Source organism: Rana temporaria, chromosome 7 (genome assembly GCF_905171775.1).
Source record: "Rana temporaria chromosome 7, aRanTem1.1, whole genome shotgun sequence".
In the NCBI taxonomy this organism is placed as follows: Eukaryota; Metazoa; Chordata; class Amphibia; order Anura; family Ranidae; genus Rana; species Rana temporaria.
In genome coordinates this window covers 126,646,900-126,661,269 of record NC_053495.1, presented here as the reverse complement: position 1 = coordinate 126,661,269, position 14,370 = coordinate 126,646,900, and the positions used below count along the sequence as shown (strand labels likewise).

Genomic DNA, 14,370 nt, shown 5'->3' with positions numbered 1-14,370 from the left:
TGAAATTTGCAAATGCCGATGGATTTTGCATAAGGAAACAGTTTAGACCAGGGGTCTCAAACTCAAATTACCTGAGGGCCACAAGACAAGTTTTCATATGCCATGGGGGGCCGCATGCAAACTTTCAAACTTCAAAAACAACAGTACTGGTGTCAGCGAGCGCATTATTACCACCAGCACTGGTGTCAGCGAGCGCATTATTACCACCAGCACTGGTGTAAGTCAGGGGTTGACAAACTTGCTTGGAATCTAGGAGCCAGCTTAAAAAGTTAGGAGCCAGAAAACGCACCCCGTCCCGACGAGCTTGCGCGCAGAAGCGAACACATACGTGAGCAGCGCCCGCATATGTAAACGGTGTTCAAACCACACATGTGAGGTATCGCCGCGATTGGTAGAGTGAGAGCAATAATTCTAGCTCCTCTGTAACTTAACACATGCAACCTGTAGATTTTTTTAAACGTCGCCTATGAAGATTTTAAAGGGTAAAAAAGTTTGTCTGCATTCCACAAGCGGACACAATTTTGAAGCGTGACATGTTGGGTATGAATTTACTCGGCGTAACATTATCTTTCATAATATAAAAAAAAATGGGGATAACTTTACTGTTGTCTTATTTTTTAATTAAAAAAAGTGTAATTTTTTCCCAAAAAAGTGCGCTTGTAAGACCGCTGCGCAAATACGGCGTAACAGAAAGTATTGCAACGATCGCTATTTTATTCTCTAGGGTGTTAGGATAAAAAATATATATATAATGTTTGGGGGTTCTAATTAGAGGGAAGAAGATGGCAGTGAAAATAGTGTAAAATGACATTAGAATTGCTGTTTAACTTGTAATGCTTAACTTGTAATACCAACGGCCACCACCAGATGGCGCCAGCTCACATCTGGTGGTAATAACTTGTAATACCAACGGCTCACCACCAGATGGCACCAGCTCAAAAAAAATAATTTTTTTTTTTGCTCCCCTCACTTCCACCCTGCCTGCGGGCCATTTATAACTGGTCCGCGGGCCGCAAATGGCCCGCGGGCCGGTACTTTGAGACCACTGGTTTAGACCCTTTTTTTTTATGCTCAGCATTATTGCTCCGTGTATGTAAACACTACTGCTTAAACATGTGTTTTTCACCAGCTCATTGTTCTCTGGCAAATAGTGTATTTTTATTGATCTTCCCACTAGATCCAGCTATGCTTTAAATCACATTTGTCAAACACTAGGCCCACGGGTCAAATCCAGGCCATTTCATGTGGCTCTCACCTCTCCTGCAGCTGCGGAACCCCCCTCGTCTCCTCCCCCACCTTGTGTCAGCAGTCTACAGCAGGGAGGAGGACAGAACTCCTCTACCAGATCCTGCACTTCTCCGTGCAGGCACGGAGAGGCTCGTCTCTGCCCCTCCATCTCAGCAATCAGCAGAAGAGAGGACGACAGAACTCCTCCTAGAGGTCCTGCACCTGCTCGTCTCTGCCTCCTCCTGCCTCCTCTTGTCTCAGCGATCAGCAGACTCCAGCAGCTGACTTCAGCCCTCCTCTGGTCCTTCTCCAGACCCTGCACTTCCCAGCTCCACCCCCAGCTTCTTCCTGGCGGCAGCATAAGGTGGAGGGGGGGTGGTTTACTGTAATGCAAGGGAGGCTGGGGGACTCTTAAATTCTGATGGTGAGGGGGATCTTGACATCTGATGTAAGGAGGGGTGGGGTGCTCCGGACATCTAGTCATACAGATAGGGGCCGCAATAAAATTGAGTTTGACACTCCTGCTGTCAATGGACTAGCATCAAAATCATCACTTTTCTGATATTTCCAGGACCACTGGTCCCATCCCAGTTCATGACATTTAAGCCCAGTACACACGTACAATACTGCTATCTGTTCAACAGAATCCGGTCTCCATGTTAGCCAATGTGTCCATGCACACTATGATGTTTTTTTTTTTAGGTGTTTACAGGCATATGAGTTTACAGGCAGAAACAACACCCCCCACCAAACTTTTTTCAGAGGAGCTTTCGAGCAAAAAGGACACATAAGTGCCCAAAAACTTGCTGAAAAGCATGTAAAATCGCCCAAAAATTGAAAAATTTGCTAAGGGGAGGGTTTGTGGAAAGAAACGCTTATGCTCAAACGCACAATAAAAAAGTGCAAAAGAGCACTAAAAACACAAGCTTTTAGGCACAGAAATAAAAGCTCAAATGCCTGTAAAAGCAGCTTTTATTTTTTAGTGCAGTGTGCATGCGCCCTTAGTAGTGTGTGTTTCCTAGAAATTCTGGCGCAGACTGCCATATTAAACATTGGCATGGGCTCACCCTGCCACAGAGGTCTATTTACAGATGTTTTCAGACAAGAGTCATACAACTTTCACGAGTGTTAATTTTGGCAGTAAATTTTGACTTGGGACCAAAATGGCATTTTAGTTTTAGTCCCATTTTAGTCTTGAATGAATGAAAACTTATATAGCGCAACACATGCTAACTTAATCGCCTCTGGGCGCTTGTTGTTCCTGTCTCCTTTGGTATCAAAAGAGATGAGTCTTGATCTTTCTCCTGAACGCCAAGTGGTTCTCCTCCAACCGAATGCTGGTTGGTAAAGCGTTCCATAGTCTAGGCCCTTGGACCGCGAATCTCCTTTCTCCTTTGGACTTGTAGTTGGCTTTCGGTATCTGGAGGAGATTTTGATTGGTGGATCGCAGAACGCGATTGGGATTATGAGCTTTTATTTTTTCGCATAGATAATGGGGAGCATTCCCATAGATACATCTATGCGTTAGACTGAGTGCTTTAAAAGTGATTCTGTCTTTTACTGGTAACCAGTGAAGGGTTCTCAGTGAAGATGAGATTGATTCCCAAGGTTTTTTCCCAGTCACAAGTCTAGCGGCCGTATTTTGAACGACTTGTAGACGAGCGATTTGGTACTTGGGGAGTCCGAGGTAAAGGGCATTTGCATAGTCCAATCTTGAGTTTATAATGGCTCCCACCACGACCGCTATGTCTTCCTTGGGAATAAAAGGACTAAGTCTGCGTAGTAGGCGCAGCAGATGGTGAGATCCGCTGACTATTGACCCTATTTGTGCATCCATTGTCATGTAGGAGTCAAAGATGATCCCAAGACTTTTGACTTTGGCGCTAGGGGTGATGATTTTGCCCAGAATGTTTTAGTTTTAGTCGTATTTAGACTACTTAAAGGGGTTTTCCACACATTTTTTACGTTTATTAAAAGTCAGCAGCTACAAAAAGTGTAGCTGCTGGCTTTTAATAAACTGACACTTACCTGCTCCACACCTCCAGCGGCGCGCCGGCCGGGGCTCCGCTCCTCGCCCCCCCTCGCCGGCCGGCGTCTTAATTTCTAGTGTGGGCACCCGGCAGTGACAGCTTATGGCTTCACGGCCAGGCACCCACTGCGCATGCGCGAGCGGCACTGCGCATGCGCGAGCGGCGTGGCGCCGTCCGATTGGACAGGCGCTCGCCTACAGGGAGGGGCTGTGAAAAGGCGATAAAGCTAATCGCCTTTCCAGCCCCTCAGCGGAAGTCCCCTTCTCCTGGAGCCCCCACTCTCCCCCCAAAAAAATTACATGCCAAATGTGGCATGTAAGGGGGCGAGGAGTGGGTTAAGAGGAAGTTCCATTTTTAGGTGGAACTCCTCTTTAATCTCCAAGACATTTTAGTCAACTAAAATTTTAGTCGACTAAAACTCATGTTATTCATCTAAAATCTAATGGGTATAGTTAAATTGTAGTGCATGTTTTAGGCATTTCTCTACAATTTAAAAACTCATTATATACTACTGGATTAAAAAATCTAATATGTTATTATTTATGGTATTGAGGTATGAACATGCACTACAGACAACCAGTGTTCATTTTGACATCAAATTTCAATTTAGTTTTAGTCTAATGCCGCATACACATTTTTAAGTTATTGTAATTTTTAATATACCCATGCTTTTTTTGAATGCTTTTTACAAATAAACACAACATGTTTGTTTAACACTTAAAGCGGTGTTCCGGCAAAAAAAAAACTGACCTGTCCTGGAGTCCAGCGATGTCGGCATCCGCAGCTGATGTTTCCATCAGCTGTTGGGTGCTCCGCCGCCATTGTGGGTTCGGGAACCCCGACAGTGTAGCCTTTCAGCTTCACAACGGGAACCCTACTGCGCATGCGCATCCTCTCTCCTATTGGCCTGGAGGAGGAGGGGGGAGCCCCGCGATGACATCATGGCTCCGTGGTAGGGACTCCCGGAAGTAGGAAAGTATACCTGTCAAAGACAGGTATCCTGTCCCCCCTCCCCCTTGAAAGGTGCCAATTGTGGCACCGGAGGGGGGAGGAATAAGATGAGTGGAAGTTCCACTTTTGGGTGGAACTCACTCCACTTTAATCATTTAATACACATCACAGTTTAGATCAGTTCTGAAAACACTATTGGTTAGTGAAAGACGGTACAGTAGACCTTTCTTTTGAGGTAGGGTTCGTATGAAACTTCCAATAAAAGCTGAGTATGGCTGGCTATACAATATACAATTTTATTGCTCCCTTTTCCTTTAGATTTACCAAAACCAAGGTCAAACCTAAACACTTTCAATGTGTGTACAATCAGGCAGGCCCTTGCACTACATAGTTGAAGTTAAAAGAAAATTGAACAACAAAATTGTATAATGTATGGCCAGCCTTAAGTGTAATGAGTAATTTATTTGTGTATATAAATTTCCTTTGGAGCTATTGAGGTCTGTAAACAGGGTTGTTACAACAAGCAGTAAAAATATAAACGATAAATAAGCTGAATGATCCCCCTTATGTCTATACATTTTCTTCAGGGGTATTGAGGTCTGTAAACAGGGTTATTACAACAAGCAGCAAAAATGTAAACGATAAATAAGCTGAAAGATCCTCCTTGTGTATATAAATTTCCTTCTGAGCTATTGAGGTCTGTAAACAGGGTTGTTACAACAAGCAGTAAAAATATAAACGATAAATAAGCTGAAAGTTCCCCCTGCTGGCAAAAGAAAAGAAAACAACAATATGCAGTATTTTAGATTTGTGATCTGAAGTGTTTATTTTAGGTGTCGAAAAGGTAGAAAAATCCTTTCAATAAATAATCTTCATATGGGTTTTTGCACTTGACCAAACATTCAAAAAGCAAGGATATGTATCCAATGCAGGTTATTTTTGTCTGCTTTGGAAAATCCTTTTTTAAGACTATCCTGTTATTTTTCTATTAGATTGAAGTCCTGAACTCATGGTATAACACAATGGTTGGGTGTTCTGGGCGGCAAGTCTGATCTAAAAGGATATGAAATCACTCTCCTGCTAAAATAGAGATCTAAAAATATAACCCGTAATGCTGTCTATAACAAAAGAAAGGTTTGGTCATATGTTGTAATAACATACAGTAATATATCATTACAGTAAGTTTACTGTTTAAGTATATTACCTTCATTTTATTCATTTAAGGGCTTAGTCAGCCCATTACTGATATTTAAGCCTTTCATAGTTGTTTTGAAAGTTAAACCTGATGTTCAGGGAAGATGTTGGTGACGTATCTGTGCTTGAATTTCTGGATATGTAAACCTGTGTGTGTGTGTTTTTGGTCATTTAGATGGGCTCTTATGCTCCCTTTTGGATTTATATATTTATTTAATAGAGAATGCAACAAAAAGGGCTAAAACATGAAAGGTTAACGTAAGTCTGGAATTATAAGAAGGGAGCTCTAACTATTTGAATATCCAAAATATTTAGGAAGCCAGGGACTAGGTTACAGCCTACGTGCCGGTTCACACTACAGCGACTTGGGATCCAACTTGTCAGACCTCAAGTTGCCTCAAGTCGCTGGACATAAGAAATTCCATTGAAGTGAATGAGAGCCGTCTTAATGCACACTACTGAAGTTGCTCAGAAAAGGTTCCTGTACTACTTCAAGGCGACTTCTAGGCAACTTGTACCCATAGATTTCAATGGAAATTGCCTCCAAGTCGGATCTCCATCTTAACTGAAGCAACTTTACAGGAAAATACCCAAGCAAACCCCTCCCTCCCACAGAGCTGATTTTTCTGTGATTGGCCACAGCCAAAGTCACCTGTCCTGGAGGCAACTTCAAGTCGCGTTTATAAGTTGCTCAAAGTCACGATTAAGTCGCCTCCAAATCGCCTTGCAAAGTCGCGCTGTAAGTCGGGTTGCCCCTGTGTGAATCGCCACTACCAGTTTCCCCCTATAAATAAAACATCAGTTTTGAAAATGTTGAGAGGTACTAAATTCTGGATGGGATTTAATTTAAAGTGGATGTAAACCCTCCATACACCCAGTGAATGAACAGCCTCAGATGATACACAGAGATTAACCAAATCTCCCTACATAGGTTTTACATCCATATCTACTGTCTTCACATTTGTATACTGTTTAGAAAGTTCAGATCTTGTTAGGAAAATTTCTCTTCCTTTTTAACACAGTCTGGTGTCTGGGCATACAGCCAAGATAGCTAAAATTGCTGATTGGAGGAAAGGCACACACCCCCTCTCATCATAGGCAGAGACTCTCAGAAGTGTTTTTTAACAGAACCAGCTCCCTGCTAATCAGGCTGATAACAGAGTTATCAGGCTGATAACATAGGAGTGGTTCAGGAGAGAGCTATGGGACTTAACTCATTGAAGAGACATAACAAAATACTGCAGATATATGTGCCCAGCTCAAATTTCATGAATTGGGTTTACATCCACTGTAAGATAAGTTTTTAAGTTAAATTCTGATTAACTGTTAGGTTGGACACTCCTGGAACTTGAGACAGTTTTTATGTACTTCAGCTTTTGAGATCCACATACTGACACATGTTTGAAGTTCATAATTTGGAAGATAAGTTTGGTAATTTTGTGAATCGCTGTGTTTCCTTATAGAACGCTTATATTTTGCAACCTTGAGGAACAAACCAAAAAGTACCATCAATACTCACTACTTCTGTACTGATGAAGAGCTTGTTTATGAAAAGTAAGTAAAGCTTTATTCTTTCTAATGGTCTTGTGATCTTTCTGCATTTGGGGGGAGGGGATTTAAAGAATAAGTGCAAAATTTTAATTTCAATGACCTCAAGGCCATGCTTTGCAAGATACACTCTCATAAAACTGGGTCTGGTTTGAAGCAACGCCATTAGCTCAATGTTTTTGGTCCATGTGGCGATCCTTGTTTTTTTTATGAATGAAACTGTATTGGCAATCCCATAGACTTGTATTGCAGTGACTGATCCTAATGGCCTGGAGGTAAGTGTAATTAACACTTTGTGCTTACCTCCCTTTGTCCTTGCTATATTCATTCTGACACAGATCACAATCAAGTTCAGAATGCCTATTTAGTTGGGGTATGTTCACAAGGGGGGTAAAAATAAATGTGTTTTTGACAGATTTAGAAGGTATTTGTAAAACACTGTCTAAAGTAGAGGTCTCCAAACTTTCTAAACAAGGAGCCAGTTTACTGTTCTTCAGACTTTGGGAGCCGGAGTGTGGCCAGTGGAAGTAGAAAAGGTCCTGGCCATCAGTGGGGGTAAACAATGCCCCATCTTTAATATTTGTGGGAAGAATAGTACCCCATCGTTGGTATCAGTGGGAGGAATAGTGCCCATTCATTTGTGTCAGTGGAAGTAAAAGTGCGCCATTGTTGGTATTTGTGAGAGTAATAGTGCCCCATCAATGGTGTCAGTGGAAGGAATAGTGACCCAGCGTTGGTGTCAATGGAGGCATTGTGCCTTATCATTGGTGTCAGTGGAAGAAATAGTGTTCCATCTGTGTCAGTAGGGGGAATAGTGCCCCAAGGGCCAGGTAAAGGCAATCATCTGGCCCCTGGGTGGCAGTTGGGAGAACCCCCCGGCCTAAAGCATTCCTAAATGCAAAAGCCTAAAGGGTGGTTTCGGGATGCACTGTCATTGACTTGGATTGAGGTGCTTGATAAGCTTTTTCAAGTTGCTAGCCCCTGCCATATGTTGCTAATGAGAAAAACAGTGCAAAGTAATACAAGTTCTGCTAGTCCCCCTCCCCTCCTAAAGCGAATGCCTTGTACACACAATCGGGTTTCCCGGCGGTAAAAAGTCCACCGGGAAAACCGAGGGGAAAACCAAGAACCTGCTCGGTAGCTTTTTCCCCCTACACATGGCCAGTTTTCCTGGAAGCTTTGGTCGGGAAACCCGGCCGTGTGTATGCTCCACCGCGCAGGCTTTTCCCATAGAAAAACCACTGGCTTAAAAACCGGCGGGAAAAAAGGAAACCCGTTCTCATTTTTCCCACCGGGATTCCCGGCAGTTTTCCTGTCGGGAAAACTGCTATGGAGTGTACACATGGCCAAAAGCCCATGGCAGTTTTCCTGACGGGAAAACCGGTCGTGTGTACGAGGCATTAAGATCATAAATTCCACGAGAATGTTTATCAGCGCTATATTTATTTTCAATGTTTTGTTTTTTAGCTTTGAAGTGATTCTAAAGTCAGAAGGTTTTTAATCCTACTGCATTCTATGCACTAAGATAAAAAGAAACTTGTGTGCCCTCTAACTCAAAACATGCAACCTGTATGTATAATGTTTGGGGGTTCTAAGTAAAGGGAAGGAGGTGGGCGGGCAGTAAAAAAACAGGCAGGGGAAATACCATTAGCATTGCTGGTTGCCTTGTCATATCAACGGCCACCACAACGGCCACCACAAAAGGTCGCCAGAGAAGCATAAGACTGCTGAAGGCCGTAAAGCCGCGGCTTTAATTACCGGCCGGCGTGGCCCAACGCGCACTTTAAGACAGGATACCCCAGCTCTATGCCGCGCCAGGTCGCTAATTCTAGTCGCAAATGCGACCTGGCGCCCGGTGTTTGTCGAACCCTGGTATAACAACATGTTTGTTATTTATACATTTTTAAAAAATGGGTGCCAACAGTGCTACCAACGGTTTGAATTTTGGCCAATGTATCATCAGACTTGTCACTGAAAAATGTAGCAAGCCAAAGATATACTTATACTGGGGTTTAATTAATAGGAGATGAAAAAAAAAGATAAAAAAATGTAATTTGCTAGTCTGCACTGAATGAAATACAGAAACAAATGGAAGTTGGTTGCAATAGACAACACATACAGAGCTTATAAATCACACCAATATATGCTCCCGGTCAGGTACAGTGTCTATTAACGCCTGTTCATCTAAATTATAATCTTTCAGCCTTTACTGAAATAAGATAATACGTTTCCTTTTCAGGGTCATAAACATATTAGGAATGATTGCTGACAAGGGAGCATTGTACTAGGTAGAAGTGTAGGCGTTCTGGTTTACTTGGTAGGAAAAGAGAATCTGGTCAGCATAGTTGTTGGCACACCGCACTGACCTACTTTTTCCAAAGAGGGCCTCATCATAGTTAATTCAGGAGAATGTTGATATCCCCCTATTGTTAAACTTGGTCCAGAATAGAGCATAGGAAATATCAACTGTATCTAATGGAAAACCTACTTTACTTTCTGCAGTGAGCATTCTTCCTTGTTTATGGAGCAGGCGGCTCAGGCCCCGTACACACGACCGAGTTTCTCGGCAGAATTCAGACAGAAACTCGATCGGAGCCATTATCTGTCGAGAAACCCGGTCGTGTGTACACTTTTGGCCGAGGAAACCGACGAGGAACTCATCGAGCCAAATAGAGAACATGTTCTCTATTTCCTCGTTAGTCAATGAGGAAACTTGGCTCGCCGAGATCCTCGGCGGCTTCACAAGGAACTCGACGAGCAAAACGATGTGTTTTGCCCGTCGAGTTTCTCGGACGTGTGTACGGGGCCTTAGGATGTATATTCTGCGAGGGAACAATGGAATTCTAAGTCATATCAGATGAGATAGTTGCATTGGGGTTTATTTACTGTACTTGTTACGAATATAAGGAAGTTGGTCAGATATACATGTTGTTAGGCTGAACCTCCGCTTTAATTGCACAAGCTGAAGATAGAAGTTGATTGGCTACAATGCACAGCTACACCAGATTTTGCACTCTCCAGCTTTAGTAATTAAATCCCATTTGTTCAGCAATTTTAAATATGGTGAATAGTCTAGTAGGATGTTGGCGCGCAGTGAAAAGTAAATTAAAGTGATTTTCAGAAATGAAATTGATTTAATGTTTTTAATTATTATTACAATTTACCTTAAATGAGTTCTATGGTCACAGCATATGCTTTCATGTTATAACGTCATCATTGTAATAATAATGGAAACAATAGTTATACGCTATATGACAGTCCAATATAGGCTGGCTTGAAAAATCTCCTTTCATATAGTCAGCACTGCCTGTCTGCTGGCCATCTCTTCTCACAAATCTCTGGATTCCCTGCATGCTTTGCAACTTCTCTGCTGTTTACTTTTAATTTCTAAGCACTACATATCCCATGGTACCTTGCTCCCTGCAAGCAGTGATTCTTTACTGACTCCGCCTCTGAAACTCCTTCTCTCAGCACCTCTGTAGTTCAAAAGGCTGCTGCTGTAAACAATGTGACACAGCAGTGCCTACTCACAGGGCAGAGTGAATACGTCTCATAGAATTTTGGGGATCTTCACAAAGTATGTTAACAAACTTCAAGATTGTTCAAATTAACCGCTTCTGGACCAGCTGCCGCAGTTTTACTGTAGCAGGCTGGCCCCCCTGCGCGAGCCGTCATAGCTGTACGTCGGCTCTTTAAGACGCCTCTGGCGGCACGTGATTGCTTGTTACAGAACGTGCACATCCCAGTTCTCTCAGGGGCGAGGAGACTGATCGTGTGTTTATACAATGTATGAACACCGATCAATCTCTACCCCTAGTCAGTCCCATCCCCCCTTCAGTTAGAACACACATTAGGGAACACAGTTTACCCCTTGATCTCCCCCTAGGGTTAACCCCTTCCCTGCCAGTGACATTTTTACAGTAAGTGCATTTCTATGGCACTGATCACTGTATAAATGCCAATGGTCCCAAAAATGTGTCAAAAGTGGGCGATATGTCCGCCATAATGTCACAGTCCCGATAAAAATCACAGATCGCCACCATTACTAGTAAAAAAAACAAAAAACTGCCCCCTATTTTGTAGACGCTATAACTTTTGTGCAAATCAATCAATATACGCTTATTGCAATTTTTTTTTACCAAAAATATGTAGAAGAATACATATCGGCCTAAACTGAGGAAAGGGTTAATAGCACCTTAAAAGCTATGGGCAGGGGCGGTGGAGGAGCGGTGTCCCCTCACCCCCCCCCCCCCCAAAGATGCTGTTTGCAAGACTTTTTTTTCCCCTCAGCAGTCAGGCTTTCACACTGGGGCTGCAGAAGAGGTTGTTTACAAACGCTATTTAGGCACTATTTTTTGTGCAAAAACGCCTGTAAAACACCTCAGTGTGAAAGGGGTCTGAATCTTGGGTGAATGTTGTATTAATCTTGGGTGACAAAATTGATAAATAGATTGTTGTGAGGATTTTGTTACTAAAACCAGAGTGCAAAATCTAGTGCAACTCTAGTGCAGCTCTACATAGTAACCAGGTTTTATTGCCAAAGCTTAACCACTTCAGCCCCGGACCATATTGCTGGTCAAAGACCAGAGCACTTTTTGCGATTCGGCACTGCGTCGCTTTAACTGACAATTGCGCGGTCGTGCGACGTGGCTCCCAAACAAAATTGGCGTCCTTTTTTTCCCACAAATAGAGCTTTCTTTTGGTGGTATTTGATCACCTCTGCAGTTTTTAGTTTTTGCGCTATATCAAAAATAGTGCGACAATTTTGAAAAAACTTAATATTTTTTACTTTTTGCTATAATAAATATCCCCCAAAAATATATAAAAAAACATTTTTTTTCCTCAGTTTAGGCCGATACGTATTCTTCTACATATTTTTCGTAAAAAAAAAACGCAATAAGCATTTATTGATTGATTTGCGCAAAAGTTATAGCGTTTACAAAATAGGGGGTAGTTTTATGGCATTTTTATTAATATATATTTTTTTACTAGTAATGGCTGCGATCAGCGATTTTTATCGGTACTGCGACATTATGGCAGACACTTCGGACACTTTTGACACATTTTTGGGACCATTGGCATTTTTATAGCGATCAGTGCTATAAAAATGCATTGGATTACTATACAAAATGCCACTGGCAGGGAAGGGGTTAACACTAGGGGGCGGGGAAGGGGTTAGTATATTCCCTGGGTGTGTTCTAACTGTAGGGGGGGGTGGACTGACTTGGGGAAATGACTGATCGCTGTTCATACATTGTATGAACAGACGGTCAGGCATTTCTCCCCTGACAGGACCGGGAGCTGTGTGTTTACACACACAGCTCCTGGTCCTTGCTCTATAACAAACGATTGCGGGTGCCTGGCGGCGATCGCGCCCGCCGGGCACGCGCGGGAGTCGGGGGCGAGCGGCTGCTATTGGCTGCTCGTCGAGATGACATATAGCTACGTGATCTCGCCCAGCAGAGCCGACCTGCCGCCGTATAACTGCGGCGGCTGGTCGGCAAGCAGTTAAAGGAAAAGTATAGCCAAAGCTATTTTGGCTATACTCCTGGGGAGGAGAGCAAAGTGCACTCCTTTGACCAGTTTTCAGCTGAAGCCTCGTACACACTACCGAGGAACTCGACGGGCGAAACACATCATTTTCCTCGTCGAGTTCCTTGTTAGGCTGTCGAGGAACTAGACAAGTCAAGTTTCTCCATTCCCTTTTTGGCTCGACGGGTTCCTCGACAGTTTCCTCATCGAAAAATGTACACACGACCGGTTTCCTCGGCAAAAAAAAAATCCCAGCAAGTTTCTTGCTGGTTTTTGCCGAGAAACTCGGTCGTGTGTACGAGGCCTAACACTAAGCTGAATGTCACTAAGCTGGTCCAGGCTCGGGAAAGATCCTGACTGGGTGGGGATCCACCTAGAAGCCTAAGCTAGCCGCTCCTGCCCTCTTCACTCCCCAGTGCTCCACTGATCTCTGGAGGGGCAGGACAGAGAGCAGGTGACTGATGATCACTGCTTTCCGCTCAGAACTGAGTGATCAGAGGTATTTGATCGCTCAGTTCTCATTGCAGAGCCAGAGGGGGACAGATGCAGCCACCAATGTGAGTATAAATAGTTTTTTTTTAAACGCCATACTTCTCTTTTTAGGCCCCTTTCACACGGTCGGACCGTTCAGGTCCGCCTGTCAGTTTTGTCGGCGGACCTGAATGCAATCCTATGGAGCGTCGGATGTCAGCAGAGACATGTCAGCTGACATCCGACCCGATCCGCCAAAATCAGACGTATGGCGATATGTCCCCATCCGTTCATGGCGGATCGGATTGGGTGAACATGCAGTCCGTTTTCATCAAATCTCTCCATAGGAGACATCGGCGCTGCACAAGTCCCTCCCCGCTCAGTGAGCAGAGAAGGACTTGTATCGATGGAGTCCGCCTCGTGTGAAAGAGGCCTAATTGAACAAGGGGAAGTTAGAAGCTGATTACAGCTGCACCAGATGCTGAGTGCTCCAGTTTTAGTAAATCTCCGCCAGTGTTTCTACACACCAAAAATTGTCTTATGGGGCTTTTTCAATATAAACTCCTTATTATGCATATTGTACAAAACTATAGCCTTTGGACACATACAGTATATCACAGACAAAAAATATCTTCGAGCGCATATTTTCACACCTGGTTGCTTACGTATGTTTAGTAAGGTTGCTTACGTTTCAACCCAGTCTGGCATAATAAGGAATGGACAATGAGTACATTGGAAAGTGAGTTTTTTTTTGGAATACCAAAACGAATGCACAATGCATAGGGCCATGATAAACAAAAAGTGTAAAATATAAATACAAAAGCCAGATATGCACACTGGACGTTAAAATAATGTTGCATTTTTCTGCGTTATCGGCTTTTAGCATTTTTTATTATTTTATTTATTTTCAATGGATCAAAAATGTTAAACGCACGTGAGCCAAGTTTTTGAGCGTTTATCGACGTTTATCGGCGTTTGGCGTTTTTTGTGGTAAAAAAAAACGATTCTAGGGCGTTCAGAAAACGGCTTATAAACTCCACTGCTGATAAACGTCCAAAAACATCCATGTGTCCATAGACACATAGGATAACAAAAAGGGGAGTTTATGGGCTGTTAAAAAAAATCCCAAACTCCCAAAAACTGGCGTTTATGAGCTTCAGTGTGCATGGAGAATAAATAGTTTTAAATGTTTGTTAGTTTGTTATATTTTGTTTGTTCTATGATATACAGTACATTATATGATTAAATGTATACTGGATATCTATATCTATCTATCTATCTATCTATCTATCTATCTATCTATCTATCTATCTATCTATCTATCTATCTATCTATCTATCTATATCTATAGATCTATAAATCTTTAGATATATATATCTAAATATTTAGATATAGATATATATCTATAGATATATAA

At 42.7% G+C, this 14,370-nt stretch overlaps 1 protein-coding gene across 3 annotated transcripts in view; it reads left to right on the top strand.

Moving 5' to 3' along the window:
* The window catches only part of CDC14A (cell division cycle 14A), a 168,718-nt gene that overhangs the window by 17,334 nt on the left and 137,014 nt on the right, over nt 1-14,370 (top strand). For all 3 annotated transcript variants that reach the window (XM_040359941.1, XM_040359940.1, XM_040359939.1), the window contains exon 2: nt 6,866-6,956. In XM_040359941.1, coding sequence (XP_040215875.1) covers nt 6,866-6,956 — 91 coding nt within the window. The remainder of the gene's footprint in view (nt 1-6,865; nt 6,957-14,370) is intronic.